The sequence below is a fragment of the Numenius arquata genome, chromosome 9, assembly GCF_964106895.1.
Source record: "Numenius arquata chromosome 9, bNumArq3.hap1.1, whole genome shotgun sequence".
Lineage (NCBI taxonomy): Eukaryota > Metazoa > Chordata > Aves > Charadriiformes > Scolopacidae > Numenius > Numenius arquata.
In genome coordinates, this window is record NC_133584.1 from 55,723,337 (window position 1) to 55,739,176 (window position 15,840).

Sequence of the window (15,840 nt, forward strand, 5' to 3'; positions counted from 1 at the left end):
GTGCATTTACTATGTTTAGAATTTCATTGAAAAACAAATCCCACCAAAACCGATTTCTCGGTGTCACATCAGTAAAAGGTGCTGCCGTACATCCAATAACACTGTTAGCCTCAGCTACGTTAGATTTCTTTTCGTTCAAAAAACGCAATAAAAATGTAACCGTGGCTTTAGCAGCCGTCAAAAAATACTCACTGGCACCGTTGTTTACAGAACTCTGAGTGTTAGAGCCTGACTCCCGTGTCGTTAACTCCTGAGGAATCTTTGCTGTATTAAACACACTGATTTGGTAAGATCAATATCTGAGGACCAAAAAACTCATTTGAGAATGTAAATAGCGAACAGTTTCTTTCTCTGTCCTCCATACGAGGTGAGTTTTACCAGCCTGAGAGGCTGAGGGACTTGGGTCTTTTTAGTCTGGAGAAGAGAGGGCTGAGGGGGGGGATCTGATCAATGCCTATAAATACTTAAAGGGAGGGTGTCAAGAGGAAGGGACCAGTCTTTTTTCAGTGGTGCCCAGTGACAGGGCAAGAGGAAATGGGCACAAACTTGAACATAGGAAGTTTCATCTAAACACGAGGAGGAACTTCTTCACTTTGAGGTGGCAGAGCCCTGGAAGAGGCTGCCCAGAGAGGTGGTGGAGTCTCCTTCTCTGGAGACATTCAAAACCCGCCTGGACACGTTCTGTGCAACCTGCTCTGGGTGGACCTGCTTTGCCAGGGGGTTGGACTAGATGATCTCCAGAGGTCCCTTCCAACCCCTTACCATTCTGTGGTTCTGTGATTCTGTAACCTGCTTTGCTGGGAATGTGGGACACAGCACTTTGACACAGACCCACGCTACTTTCCTGCTCCATGAACACAGGTCATCTCCTTTCAATCATCATGGACACAAACATTAAAACTGTCTCTGGGAGCACAGGCTGGGAGACTCGCTCCAGAGTAAAATGAGTAGGCCAGAAGGTAGTTAACAGATACGCTGTGTGTTGTCTTTTTCCAAGCTCAGTTTTGGGACAGGTTTGGGGTTTTTTTGGAGCCTCGTGGCTGCAGCAGTGACTGTCGTGCAGCTCAGGGGTCTGACGGGAGAGATTTCTTTTTGCTGTGCGTGGCAGGAAGCCGCCTCTTGGTCCTTCAGCTTGAAATTGAAATCGGTGAGGGTGCATTTACTCCTTAGAGAAGACCATGGCATATTTAATTAAGTTTCTGGTTGATTGATGTATATTCTCACTTTCTGCAGATGCAGAAATGGAGCTTTGAACGAGGCACGAACAGAACGCCATAGACCGGTCAGAGCCAGGGACGGTGACTGTGCCTGGTTCCGACCACCAGCCTACGATTTTTTCAATATATTGCAAAAAAAAAAAAGAAATGTGATCATTAATCTTTTTGATGAAGAACACTTCCACTGTCAAGAGAACAAAGTAGTTTCAAATACTGATGAAGATACCCAGGCATCGGGCTGACCGAGGGTGGTGGTTTGCTATTTCCCTGCCAGGCTCAGGTTGTGTCTCTGCCTGACCTGACTTGGACCTCACCTTCCTACAGGAACGCTGACAACCTACCAAGCTCTTGTCCAGTCTAGGCCCTCGTGTCTTCTACATAACATTTTATAAGGTCTTAGTTTCATCCTACTGAGGAATACAGGAAATAATTTTATATGATAAATGTTTGTAAGGGGCAGGGGGGGAATCTCTGTGTCTCAGCTCCGTGTATACAGCAGAGCTTGCTCCTCTCACAGCAGGGGCAGCTCTGTTTGCTCTGCCATTTATTAGTGTGACAGTTTACAAACCATCACCATCTTCCTGGCACTACAGTAAGTCCTTATTTTCTGGAAAACAGTCTTACCCTCTCCATGTCCTCTCCCCAACCTGCATATTTCTTCTCTCATTGCCTCTTTCAAACCTGTTACCCCAATTTCTTCTCAACAGTGTCCTCTACCCCCTCGCTTTCTAACTCTGCACTCCCCAGAGCGCCTTTCCCCAGCATCCCAGGTGCCGCCCTGGCATCCCCTTCCCAATCTCAACCCTGCCTGTTTCCCAAACTGCCTCTCTCCCTTGGCTTTAGTTCATGGATCCTGGCTCCGCTGATGACATCTGTGCCATGCAATAACTTGTTCTCCAGACCCCTCACCAGCTTCGTTGCCCTTCTCTGGACGCGCTCCAGCACCTCAATGTCTTTTTTGTGGTAAGGGGCCCAAAACAGGACACAGCACTCGAGGTGGGGCCTCACCAGTGCCCAGTACAGGGGGACCATCACCTCCCAAGTCCTACTCGCCACATTGTTCCTGATATAGGCCAGGATGCTGTTGGCCTTCTTGGCCACCTGGGCCAACATAAACACTCTCCCAAACAAAGGACCACCAGTTATTTGCACCAAATCGTTTGTAAAGCACTTGGATGAGGGGACTGCAAGTGGAAGGTGTTTTCATGATGCTAATCATAGAAACATAGAATCGTATAGGTTGGAAGAGACCCTTGGGATCATCGAGTCCAACCATCTACCCTACACTGCAAAGTTCTCCCCTATACCATATCCCCCAACACCACATTTAAATGGGTCTTAAACGCATCCAGGGATGGTGACTCAACCACCTCCCTGGGCAGCCTGTTCCAATGCCCGACCACTCTTTCTGTGAAAAATTCTTTCCTAATGTTCAGTCTAAACCTACCCTGTTGGAGCTTGAAGCCATTCCCTCTCGTTCTGTCGTTAATTACCTGTACGAAGAGACCAGCACCAACCTCTCTACAGTGTCCTTTCAAGTAGTTGTAGAGAGTGATGAGGTCTCCCCTCAGCCTCCTCTTCCTCAGACTAAACAGTCCCAGCTCCTTCAACCGCTCTTCATAGGATTTGTTTTCCAGGCCCTTCACCAGCTTCGTTGCCCTCCTCTGCACTCGCTCCAGCACCTCCATATCTCTCTTGTATTGAGGTGCCCAAAACTGGACACAATACTCCAGGTGTGGCCTCACCAGTGCTGAGTACAGGGGCACAATCCCCTCCCTACTTCTGCTGGTCACGCTATTTCTAACACAAGCCAGGATGCCGTTGGCTTTCTTGGCCACCTGGGCACACTGCCGGCTCATATTCAGCCTAATGACACGTTTAAGGTGGAACGGACAGCTCCGAACCCATTAACCTTTGATCATGAGTCAGAATCAGGGATGAGGTAGCAGCACGGTATCGTTAACATTTCTTCATTATTAATTAAGTGTATGATCATACTCTTTGCTGGACAAAAGAGCCATATTAGACAAGAGATGCAGCATCAATGGAAGGTCGTAGCACTGATTCACAAAGGGATAGAAAATCACATGCTCTTAGTTTTAATTCTGAAATATCGTTAAGTGGCTGTTGTGCTGTTCCTGTGGTCATCTTCCTTGCGTCACCTGAGGCTGCGCGTTTGCTTGTGGTTAATGTGGTCACAAAGGGTGTGTGCCAAGTGACATAAAAGCAGCCGGGCCCATTGTTGAATGGTGAAACTTCAAATTCCTACTTTTTTCTGATGCAAAGCAAACAAATAGGGGAACATCGCTGCTATTTTCACGGAACGTCTTCTAACAAATCGATAAGATGGAGGTGCCACAGCTTAATTCTTCCCTGCGTTATATCCTGAAGGCAGAATTTAGATGTTTGAGCGTATTTGATAAGTTTGATGATATTTTTCTGAGTGAATTTATGTGAGTTTCCATTCTTATGTTAGCTTACATGAGAAATAACTTATCGCTAAGGGATAGAGGTAGCCCAAAGACTGCTGGAGGAGAAAAACACCTCTTCCCAGGAATCCTTTGGCTCAACCTGTAAGAGGTCTCCGGGAAAGTGGGAGGAGCGGGAGTGGTGGGACAATGTAGGGAACACACAGGAGGCAGGTGAATGAGATAATTGCACAAATACTGGACTGGTATTAACTCCAGAAGCTGTTGAGTCTTAACTGCGGTGACTCGACTTGTTGCTCTTAGCTTGGGCCAACCTACGTCTTGTAAACAGAACTAGACTGCAGTGATTCAGCCATTACTCCCCTGGCTTAACTCCCGTGGGTTTAGCTCAATTTTTATTCTTTTTTAGGTGTTTTTTAAGAGGCAAGAAAAAAAACAAAACCGAACATTAAAAAAAAAAGCAGAAGGGAAGGGGTAATCTGGCTGGATCTACTGGATTTTAATTTTGTAGTTATTACCTTAGTATTTTTCCGCAAACAACAGTTATGTTTAGGAACAAGGTACAGCTGTATAAAAGCCCCGTAGTTGCTGCTGGGCCGTTCCTAGCTCAGCCATAAAGAGGTTTTCTGCAGTCTGAGCCACAGTTCTGCAGGCGTGAATAATCGTGAGTACAGAACTGAGTCTGCAGCTCATCTGGGCTCAGAAATAACTCTGTGCCTTAAAAACCTAATTTATGAGTGCCTCACGTTTTGATTTGCAAAGTGACATTAATTGCTGTCGCAGTTACTTGTGCCAGAGGCATCCGAATACCTTTTTTTTTTTTTTTCCTTGTGTCTGTACTTACTTCCACCATTCTTTTTCAGGGGAAAGAGTCCTTCTGGGAAGGATTTTGAACCGTAAAAGAATGTGGCATTTGAACTGGGATTATTACCTTTTAAGAGGGCGGTGAATGTGATTTACTTGGCGGTGCTGGTGGAGGAGGAGCGGGCCCGGCGCTGCGTGTGCTCAGCTCCGCGGTGCCGACAGTGACCGATGTGGCCTTCGGTGCTGGTTGGCAGCATTGACGTCAGCCCAGAGCTGAGAAATTAGCTGAAGCCCGCAGGGAAAATAGGCAAAGAAAAAAACCATATAATTTCCTCAATGCAGCACAACCAAGCTATTCCTCCTTTTATATTCCAGCCTATCAGCAAGACCTGTAATGCTTTGCTCAATTTGGATTCAGAGGAAAGGTTGCCAAAAATAGAGCAGTTAAATGTCAACATTAATGGTATCACAGCAGTAAAATATTTCTCACAGCAAGATGCCTGACTTATAGCTATTATTCACGAGTTGCCTCCTATTTTTTAGGCAAAAATGCAGCGTGTCCTCTAGTCCCAAGCCACCCAGTCGTATTTGGACCAAGAATTTACCAGCGCAAATAGGACGCGATGACAGTCCCAGAACTGCGTGTGCCAATGCAGGGCCAAACCTGCAGCCCCTTCCTCTCCTGAATTACCCTGCTGCAAAGTTGCTAATAAATAAAAATCCACATTAGTAACAGGAGCAAACTGCAAGTGCTTTGAGGTGTAGGGACTGCCCTTTCACTGTCATCATACAACACCTATCCTTGCCGGGTTCTGCCCGCGACGCATTTAGGAGCTGCTGCACCGTGAGCAGAGGTCAGCGAGGTACGTTGGGACCTCACCTCCCTCGTCTCAGAGTATTTTGCAGGAAATATGCAGTGGTTCTGGAGCAATCTTATGGAAAAAAAAATCCAAGCTCTCAGATGTGCGTGTGGTCAGCGTAAGCCCATTTTAATTTAACTGCGACTTGTGGGTCTGGAAATGAGAGCGATGACAAAGAGTCCAAAGTGGGACAGTGCGTTATCTGAAATGGTTTCTAGTCTCGAGTGCCACTAATGGGTGTTTGTCACTTCTGAAAGACCAAGTAGTCCTGTCAGAAATGTCACCATGGGAACTTTTTCTCTTTACAGTCTGAAATTAATTCCTTGTAATTTAATATCCAATACCTGCTTACATCCTGCTTACAATCCAAAACACACGTAGTGCCAACAGAATGAATGCAGGACTGAAAGTCATAAAATCACAGAATGGTTTGGGTTGGAAGAGACGTTAAAGATCATCTAATTCCAACCCACTGCCATGGGCAGGGACACCTCCCACTAGACCGGGTTGCTCAAAGCCCCATCCAACCTGGTCTTGAACACCTCCAGGGATGGGGCACCCACAGCTTCTCTGGGCAACCTGGGCCAGTGTCTCACCACCCTCTCAGGAAAGAATTTCTTCCTGATATCTAAATCTCCCCTCTTTCAGTTTAAAACCATTAACCCCTTGTCCTATTGCTACACTCCCTCATAAGAAGGCCCTCTCCAGGTTTCCTGTAGCCCCCTTCAGATACTGGAAGGCTGCTATAAGGTCTCCCTGGAGCCTTCTCTTCTCCCGGCTGAACAATCCCGACTCTCTCAGCCTGTCCTCACAGCAGAGGTGCTCCAGCCCTCTGAGCATCTTTGTGGCCCTATGCCCGATCCTGATTTTCCTTTGTTTGCTTGTGGACTCTTGCAGGTAACCACCTAAGCCATGCTCATCTTGGTGGAGACTTAAATAAGGAATGTACCCAGTTGGAGAATGGAATGTACCATTGAAACGCTTGCCTGCTAGTGAGCATTGATAGGCCGTGCTGTGTAATCTCATCAGTAGAGGCAGAATTTGTTACAGCCCCAGCTAAAGAGATTTGAGTCTCAAAAATCTGTCTGGAGCAGATAAATGTATTTTGATTTTTTTATTTCTGGAGCAATTGAACCAAGTGTTGATGTGTGTCTGGAGGTGACAAGTTGCAGAATCTAGCAGACTTCAAATGGGACTGGAGCCACCCTAGACTGAAAAAACCCAAACAAACGAAAGAATAGCCCCAGTCCAAGAGGTGGGACATGTCTTCAGACCAGATGTTTGATAGGTTGGGTTCCAGTCCCTATTCTTAACCATGAACTTCTGTGTTGTCTCTCCTCTTTGTACTCTTCTTGTCTTTTTTTTTTCTAGTGCTGCTGGTCACCAATACTGATGCAAAACACCATTATAGTATATTTTATTATGCTTTACAGACCAATGATTGCTGCCCCCGGGGGCAGGATCCTCAGAATCTGTAGTGACAGCCGATGCAGGCTGCCCGTGCTTGCCCTCACCTATGTTTAGGACCAGGACACACTCATCTGCCCGCTCCAGGTGCAGGAGTGTTCTGCGGTCCAAGAGCACCATGGTCAGACGATCATCCTTTGATCTAACTATTTTTTTTTTTTTTTCTGCTTCCAGGAGAGAAATACGAGCTGCACGCGGGGACGGAGTCCACTCCCAGCGTGGTAGTGCACGTCTGCGACAGCGACATGGAAGAAGACGAGGACCCAAAGAATTCTCCAAAGCCAAAAATCATTCAAACCCGGCGCCCTGGTCTGCCCCCTCCCGTATCTAACTGAGCCTCTCCGGCAGAAGCAGCACTTCTCTCCTCCAGCACAGCTCTTGGTTTTTTGTTTGCTTTGTTTTGTTGAAAGGCAGCCATCGCCTTTTGGGTACCGGGACATTAAACTCCTTGAAATCCCTTCACAGTAATCAAAGCCTGCGTAATAAAAGGGCTAGGAAAAAAAGATCTTTGTATGTGTAACCATATCACACACCAACTGATAGATTTTTCTGGAAAGGACAAAACAAGGCTGAAGAAACAAAGGGAGGTTTTCAGCCTGAGGATTTTTTCACAGCTATAATTTGTGTGCTGAAACACCCGCTACCAGAGAGGTCGTTCAGGGTGGGCAATTAGGCCGAGATCAGGCTTGATATTCAAACTCCCACAATATTTGCTGGCGCCCTTCATCCAGCAGCCAGCTCCTCTGCCCTCCTCAGCTCCCCAGCAGATCTTCATCTTTTCTTTTTAATTTTTTAAGTGGGGGCCGTGTGTTGTTTTCACTCTACTAGCAGCTTGGTGGCCTTTTTGTCCCCCTGGCATTTTTCTTTAAGGAATACTATCTTTGCAACGTTTTTAGAAACAGCAGAAAAACAGCCTTTTCCACCAGCAGCTGTAGAGTACACTGGTCCTTACTGGTGGCGGGGCTGTGAGACAGAGCTCTCCGGGCTGAGGGCAGAGGCAGCAGTTTGCTGGAGGCTCTGGTGTCTCTCAGTCCTTGTCTCTGAGGAGGAGGGAGCCAGAATATCAATAGAAACTGTAATTTTATCTTCTGTAAAGGTGTGAGTGGTACTTTCTCTGAGCCCGAGGAGGAAAGAGAAGCGGACCGACTGCTCGTTTCAGCTGGGATTCATTGCTCTCTGCTGTAGCTGTAAGTTCCAGCGATGCTGCAGGCTGAAGGCTTCCTAGTGGTGTGTTGAATAGCCCTGAAACTCTTAGTAATTACCTGTACATCCCGAATATTCACACCTTTTCCCTCCCCGTTTTCTGTGCTTTGAAGCCCTTTTTTGAGCTGTACGCAGTTTGGGTTTGTGGAGGTGAGGAGAGGTTAGTTGGTGTTCTTTTGGGTTTTTTTTTTTCTTTTTCTTTTTCTTTTTTTTTTTTAGGCCAAAGAAAACAGGACCATAATTACACACTTGAAATTAGACTGCATGCAACCGAATCCCCTTTTTTCACTCTGTCCTGCATGTTTCTTTCACTTGCAATGTATACTGGGTTACAAGGATTGTTCTGTGTCGTCATCGCGGCTGAGAGCAGACAGATACTGGATTCCCTGTCTGCCAGACCTGCCGTGATGATTTGATTATTTTTTTTTTTTAAATGCCTACTTGTCATTTTGAGAACATATTTTCTAGACATTTGAGCTCAGATTTTGCATATATTTAAGCATGCGCTTAATTTATGCACATGAGTAGTTCCACTGAAATTAATACTGCAGAAAACCAAGCATATGTGTAAGATACGGTGGGATTTTTAAGCTAATTAGCTGCAGCTGTACTCCCAAAAGTGACTATAAAATGGCACAGTGAGATTCCAGAGTTTAAAATCCTTTACAAGTTTTAAAATAAGTAAATACGTCTTGGAAGCTCGTTCTAGGATCTGAAAAGTCAGCTTAGGTTCCGTAATCAAGACTTTTGTCATAAAAACCTAACGATCTGGTTTCCGAGGGAGGGTTCCGTTTCGCCCTGAATTCGCGGTGAGGCTACAGGCTTCAGCAGAGACAAGTCCCCCTTGCCCGGGGCTGTGGGCTCTGCAGTAGCTTTGTCCATGAAGACGGGAGGTGCCATTCTCAACGTGAGGATGTTCTGAGAAGGAACATTCTCATACAGTTGCCATTCTCATACAGTTCGTTCCCTGACCGCCACAGCCCCCTGATACCCCTGGTGAGATGTAGCGCTTTTCTTAGCATCTGTCTATAACGTGATAATTGTTACGGACATCGTCGTGCGCGTGTTACACCCGTAGAAGCACATTAAATACAGCAGAGACTGAACAAAACCCGAGGCTTTCATATCCTCACGGTATCTGTGTAAAGCTGTCTTAAAGTAACTCTTTAGAGATTTCACTTCAATTATTTTTTCAGTGATGCATTTAGAATTGATTTAAATAAATAAATTGTCACTTGCTGCCCTAGGACTATAACCTGATGCTCCCGTTCAAAACGCTGCTACAGGGCACCTACAGTGTTTCAGAAGTGACACCACGGTCTTTTTTGAGAACATACAGAACGCTACGGTCCATGGGGTTTAGCCCAGTGTAAACAGGGAGATTAAGATTTAAACGCCTAAGATTTTTTTGTTGATACCTGCTGTGGGGAAGAAATTACTGGCCGCATCCTCAGCTGATGTAAGCGATCAGAGGTGTCTCCAATCAAAGCTGATACTCTGGATTTTTTTACCTGCAAAAGTGTTGGAGGCCGAGTCTATTCCTTGTACCCACGTACTCAGACTTTGGAGGGACTTGGTTCTGAACTAGGGACTTTGGCCTCGATTGGTGGAAAACTACACTGCAAATTAAAGAACATTAAATGTTCTTTCCCCAAAGTGCATTTTTCAGACAGATTTAAAACCAGGCCCCATTCAATGACTACTCTTTGTCTTTAGAAGTAGTACTTACCCAGGAGGGAGTGGAACACGGCTCATTGGTTAGAACACAGACATAGGAACACAACTACAAACCTGAGAAGCCCGTTGTAGCTATGGGCAAAGCTTATATATCACCTTTCTACGCTAAAATGTGGTCATCGTAGAAAAATGTTTCAGGCAGTACTGAATAATGTCCCTATCGTAAAAGCATTTGTGACTCTCTCTTAAGAGGACCTGGTATTTTGCTAAAGGCTGATTCTTGCCTGGCAATGGAAGAAAGGCTTTTCAAAACCTGCTGGCCATCTGGAAGAGTGACTGTCCCACTTAATGCAGCAACTCACAGGCAGAGCCCCTGCTTACTTCCCAAAACTGGGAGTTTTGTGAGCTCAGTCCCTCTGACTCACCCCGTTCACAGGTGTCCCCAGTGCTAGAGTCTCTCGTGTCGTAAGACTATAAATAAGAACAAAATCTCTGTGTTCCGTTACAGCTCCCGATGCACAGTGACACAGATGACATCCTTTTAATTTCTTTTCCAAGGCAGGAGCCCGCGCGAGCGGCTGGTGGCGATGCCCCGGGGCCCTCTGCCGAGTGGACCGTGCTCCTGCTGCTGGTTGGAAATTAAAGGAGGAAATCGGGAGAGGGCAGTTTCTGTTTCTGTTGCCCGCTGCCCACTTGTCCTTTCTGACCTCTTCAGATATGAAATCGAAATTATAATGACTTCCTAAGTACGGTTAAGAGCATGAAAACATTTACAATGCACAGAGAAAGGGTATTTTGGAATCTGCTGCTTTGGAACAAAAGAACAAAGAATTTCTGTGGCCTTGATTTTTGTAATTAAGACAAGGCAGTACAGACTCCCCCCTCACTAACATATACATACACTTTGTTTTCAGCAAGAAAACATGGCAAGAGCATCCCTTCCTCAACCATAACGAGACTACAGACATAGGCATTGTGAAGTGCTTTATGTTATAAAAATGTGCCCTATGGATAAATTGTTTAACACTTATTTGATCCTAAATGGGTCGGGAGGAATGGGTTGTTTTTATTTGGGTCTTTTTACCCCCTCCCTCCCATTCAGCAACAGCGAAAAAGCTTTCTGCAAAAAGCCAGACTGTTCTTTGTACAGAGTAAAGAACCGAACTTGGTCCAAGACTTGGTTCTAGCGGCACGTCTGAGCACTGTGACGGATTACCTTAGCGTTCCCATTCTATTGTACATACTTTTGAGATACTCTATTTAGTCATATTTTATAGGAGCATTAAAAAGCTATCGGCTAATTAATCACTTTTACACTTGTATAATTCAGAGTTTAGTTTAAAAAAATAAATACGGCAAACAATGTTTTTGTGTTCCGCTTGCGTTAGCATTTTGAAAAGCAACATTTAAAGTGAAACTATATTAACTGATTAGTTTGGTACGTACCACTGTGCTCTTAACTGGTAGAACTGAAAATGCTTGAATGTGTGACAGTAGAAACTAGGGGGGAAAAATCACCCTGTTACTGGCAGGATTATACCATGTTCCATTTTGAACTGCTGCAGTGTTATGGAGTCCTGTGAACTTGCGCTGGTTTGCTGTGGATTTGGTTAGGGGTGTGCAAAACCAGCGTACAGCGCAATCCTGCCTGAGCAAAAGCACGGCCCCGGCAGCTGACGTGGTCCTTACTGTGCTTTTATAACAAGGGGTGAATACGGTGGGCCTGAGTGTTTAAATAAGGGACGTGGCATCCGGCTCCCACCCAGGCTGGGGGAAAAGTTCTATTAACGTTAACTTGTTACAAAAACTGAAACTAATTGTAGTGTCTTGCGTCAGTTTGTACCGGATCTTGCAAAGGATTGGAATCCAGAAATGAGTTTGCTCATTAACTGGCTTGTGAAATCCTTATATTTGATCACTCAGGTCTGCATTTGGAATTGGTTTTTTTCGGGGTGGCTGGCATAAAAGACTTGGTTTCTCAAAGGATTATTGTTCATGATTCTAAAAATTAGATCCGTTTAAGAAGTCTCGTTGGAAATGTAAGCTCTGAGCTCACTGATTCCTTTTGAAACAACAGGCTTTAACCTCTGTGTGATTAGAAAAGGCAGTAATAGTCATCTTCTTACGGAGTAATTCAGAGGTAAAGTGCTCTATAGGAGGCCTGATTTACTCTTCACTGTTGAGCACAAGTGAGCTTTCCCCAACTACAGTAAGGTTCTTCACCTGATCGGATTGAAACGTGGCATCACCTCCATGCCGACTGTGGCTCTTCCCTCTTGCTTGGCGCTGGGCACAGCTCCTGGAAATAAGCTTCGAGGTTTCTGTGGTAAATGGCAGGGAGCTGTGTGTCCCAGAGGATCTCAAACTGGTCTTTGGCTGAGGACACGGCTGTCTCCATGCATGTAACTTCAATGCGCACTTAATTTGCACACAAAAATAGGGAATATTCATTTATACTGGGCATTTGAGCATGCAAGCGATAACGTGCAACCTTAACCCTGCACGATAGCGAATGATGGGAGTTGAGAGTATTTCTCCAGGCCACGGCAGGGGCCTGAGTGAGCTTCCATGGCTCCTGCCTTGGTTACTTACAGCTAAATCTCTCTATACTTTGTTACCGATCGTCTGGCTATTGCCCTTCCTTGGGCAGCCTCATTTTTTGTCCTAAAGAGTTAACAATGAAATCAAGAGAGATGGCGGTTTAAGAAGGATGAGTTGGAAAGTGCAGAGCAGACTCCAGCTCTGCAGCTGGGTCTGTACTCACCAGCTCACCGATGGTCGCCCCAACTTCTTAAGAGTGGATTCAACAACTCACAGGGGTTGGGTCCTTCCCTATTTTACTGCCCGGTGACGAGATCTGCAGTCAGTTTGGTGCCGTTACAGACAGACTTCTGGAACCGCTTGTTTGAAGGCAATACCTGTCATGGACCTGAGGAGCTGGAACAAGCTTTCTATGGGAGAGGGGATTTAAGTAGGTTATTGTGGATATCCTGATTAAAGTTAATGCTTTCAGATCGCGTCCTCTAAAGAACCTTTACTAAATTTATTTTTGTTCCTTCTTTAGTGGTAAATATTTTGCCACTCGACATTTAGCCACTCAAGACTTTCTCTCACATACTAGTACGAATTTAAGACCTTTGCATTTCCTTGATTTCCCTCTGCCTAAGGAATCCTATTTAGTTCTGTTTTACCAAAAAGCAAAACCAGGAACAGATTAAGAGTCCCAGACAGACCCTCAGTCATACTCATCCTCATGCGATGCTCTTGAATAATTAGTTATAGTAGCAAAAAAAAAAAAAAAAACAACTCCAAAACCAAGCACTACTTTTCCCATTTTAGCTCATTTTCTAGGGGGAGTAGAGCAGCTTTCAAATAGTCTCGGCTCCTCTTAAAAGGAGATGTTTTTTCTAACGTGAGCTGCGCTCTTTTTTTAAATACATGTAGACGGTGGCATCGAGGGGTTAAATGGCGAGGAAGTGTTGTAAAAGCTCTTTCCCACAGGTCTATTTGAAGCCTGGAGTGTATTTGCTTTGGCTTGGAGGGGAGCTCACGCTGTTAGAGGTAGAGCAGCAGCAGCGATCCCCAGGGAAGGGCAAGAACCTCCACTGCAGAGATGCTCAAAAGCATTAGAAAAAAAAATAAAAAACAACCTTAATTCGCCTCTCCCCTTTTGTCAATTTGTTCAGTCGCTGCACAGAGATTCCGGGGCTACGGTCAGGGGCTTCCTCACTCACCCGAGTCAGAGTATCCTGCAAGAAGGATTAAACTTCTCTATTATTATACACCGGAAAATCAGCCTTGTTTTAACAAATTATTGTAACTGATCATTTATCTAGTAGGAGAAAGTTGTGTCTACGTTAGCGTCACACAGGTGTGTTCTCTTCACTATTCGGTTAATGAAGGTAAATGTTTTGAATCCATTTTAGAACAGGGTTCTTGTTCAGAAACTTCTGAAAGAAATGCCATTTGTAACGACTGACGGATCCTTAAGTGTCAACCTGGCAAGTTGTCCTACCGTGGGTAGCTGCAGAAATATTTCATGTATGTTGTTGTAGATTTAAAGAACATTACTCATGTTTTCATTCGAGTGTCTGCATTTCTGACACAGATGTGACATATCTGTATATATTATAAATCAATACTATTTTTAACCACATATTTTGTACAAATATTCACATTAGCTCTGTACTTCAGTGAAAATCTATTACGGTATTAAACATTTTGGTGGAATTAGCAAACTCCTTGTCCATGCTTTGTTTTCATTTTATAACAGTTTTAAGGACCTGAGCCATTTCTTACGTCCAAGACAAATATTAGCATTTCCAGCTATTTAGAACAGTGCTTTAAATCCATATACACCTGTACCCTCTAGTGACCAGTTCCAGCCACTGCAGAAGCGTGCAGTTCCCCGGATCTCTGGATCTCGGTGACTAGAGGCCGAAGTTCAAGTTGAACCAACAGTAAATGTGAGTCCTCTTTTTCCTAGTTAATCGGATGATGATCTTCGTGCTCCAGGTGTGGTCTCGTTCAGTTTGCTGTGTACAAAAGCCACATTCACACAGCTTCTCCTGCAGCTTCTACCAATCGCAGCAGCAATATGTATTTCCTGTTTTGTACAAGTCTCAGTCTCGTATCTCTAACAGAACTAATGAAGGGAGGGAAAAACATATTAAGAAAACAATTAAGAGAGCCTTATCTCCTACTACAGTTCTTAGAGCTGGGGTAAGGGGGTGGAAGGTATCACCCTTACTTAAAAAATTTAGATATGATGACCAGACTTCACCACTGCCCTGGGCTCGAGTGAGTCACGGAATTGTCAGTTGGAAGGGACCTCTAGAGCTCATCTAGTCCAACTCCCCTGCTAAAGCAGGATTGCCCAGAGCACATTACTCAGGATTGCATCCAGGCAGGTCTTGAAGATCTCCAGAGAAGGGCACTCCACAACCTCCCTGGGCAGCCTGTTCCAGGGCTCTGTCACCCTCACCAGAAAGAAGTTTTTCCTCATATTTGAATGGAACTTCCCATGTTCCAGCTTGTGCCCATTGCCCCTCGTCCTGCCACAGGGAACCACTGAAAAGAGTCCGGCTTCATCATCCTTCAACCCACCCTTTAGATACTTATAGGCATTAATAAGGTCTCCCCTCAGCCTTCTCTTCTCCAGGCTAAAGAGTCCCAGCTCTCTCAGCCTTTCCTCATAAGGGAGGTGCTCCAATCCCTTAATCATCTTTGTTGCCCTACACTGAACTCTCTCCAGTAGTTCCCTGTCTCTCTTGAACTGGGGAGCCCAGAACTTGACACAGCACTCGACAGGATCTCACCAGGGCGGAGTAGAGGAGGAGGATGACCTCCCTTGACCTGCTGGATGAGTCCCTCATGGCAGGAGCCCGGCCAGCTCAGTGATCTCCAGCTCAGGAAGCCAAGCCGTAACTTCACAGAGAAAGGAGAGGACAGAACCAGAACCTTACCTGGCTTACAGCCTGTACACAGGTTATGCGTAACCCTTTTCTACCCGCTTACTAATAATGTACTGTGTCAGAGATGTGAAGCCTCCAGTAGGGTGCCATCAACAAGACAGCAAGTTCATCCTGTATGGACTAGGCCAAAAAAAAAAAAAAAAAAAAAAAAGAAAAAAATCCCCAAAATTTTGTTTTCTTTGCATCGTAATACTTGTTTGCACCAGGACGCTTAAATTAGGCAGTGCCAGCTACAAAGTAGCACGTTCCTATGCACCAGTGAAAGTATAATGGTTTTTCTACACTGCCACAAGGTGGGGTAAGGTTTGTGTATAAACACAAGGAGTGGGCTTTGGACCTGTACGTACCACAGATCCCCAACTATGGAAGTGGGAAACCCAGCTCAGACTTTTGTCCCCTTCAGCAGTTCAGTTGCCAGTGAGGCGAGGAGGGACAAGCGGATTTTCCTCTTCATTCCAGGACACAGCTATTGTCCTTGAACATCACAACACAGGAAAAACTACCTTCCAGGAAAAGAATGGAAAGTTTAGAGCCTCAGAACACAAGAGGTGAAAAAAAGCAGGTAGAAAAACACCCAAATCAGAACAAATTTTCCAGGGAAGTGGTGGAATCATCATCCCTGGAGGTATTTGGAAAACGTGTCGATGTGGTGCTGATGGACATGGTTTAGTGGTGGTTTTTTCAGTGTTAGGTTGATGGTTGGACTCGA

At 45.2% G+C, this 15,840-nt stretch overlaps 1 protein-coding gene across 2 annotated transcripts in view; it reads left to right on the forward strand.

The window, feature by feature from the left end:
* Positions 1-13,886, forward strand: part of RCAN2 (regulator of calcineurin 2) — a 96,632-nt gene extending 82,746 nt beyond the window's left edge. For both annotated transcript variants that reach the window (XM_074153729.1, XM_074153730.1), the window contains one exon: positions 6,952-13,886. In XM_074153729.1, coding sequence (XP_074009830.1) covers positions 6,952-7,112 — 161 coding nt within the window. In that variant the 3' untranslated portion in view covers positions 7,113-13,886. The remainder of the gene's footprint in view (positions 1-6,951) is intronic.
* The last annotated feature ends 1,954 nt before the right edge of the window (positions 13,887-15,840 follow it).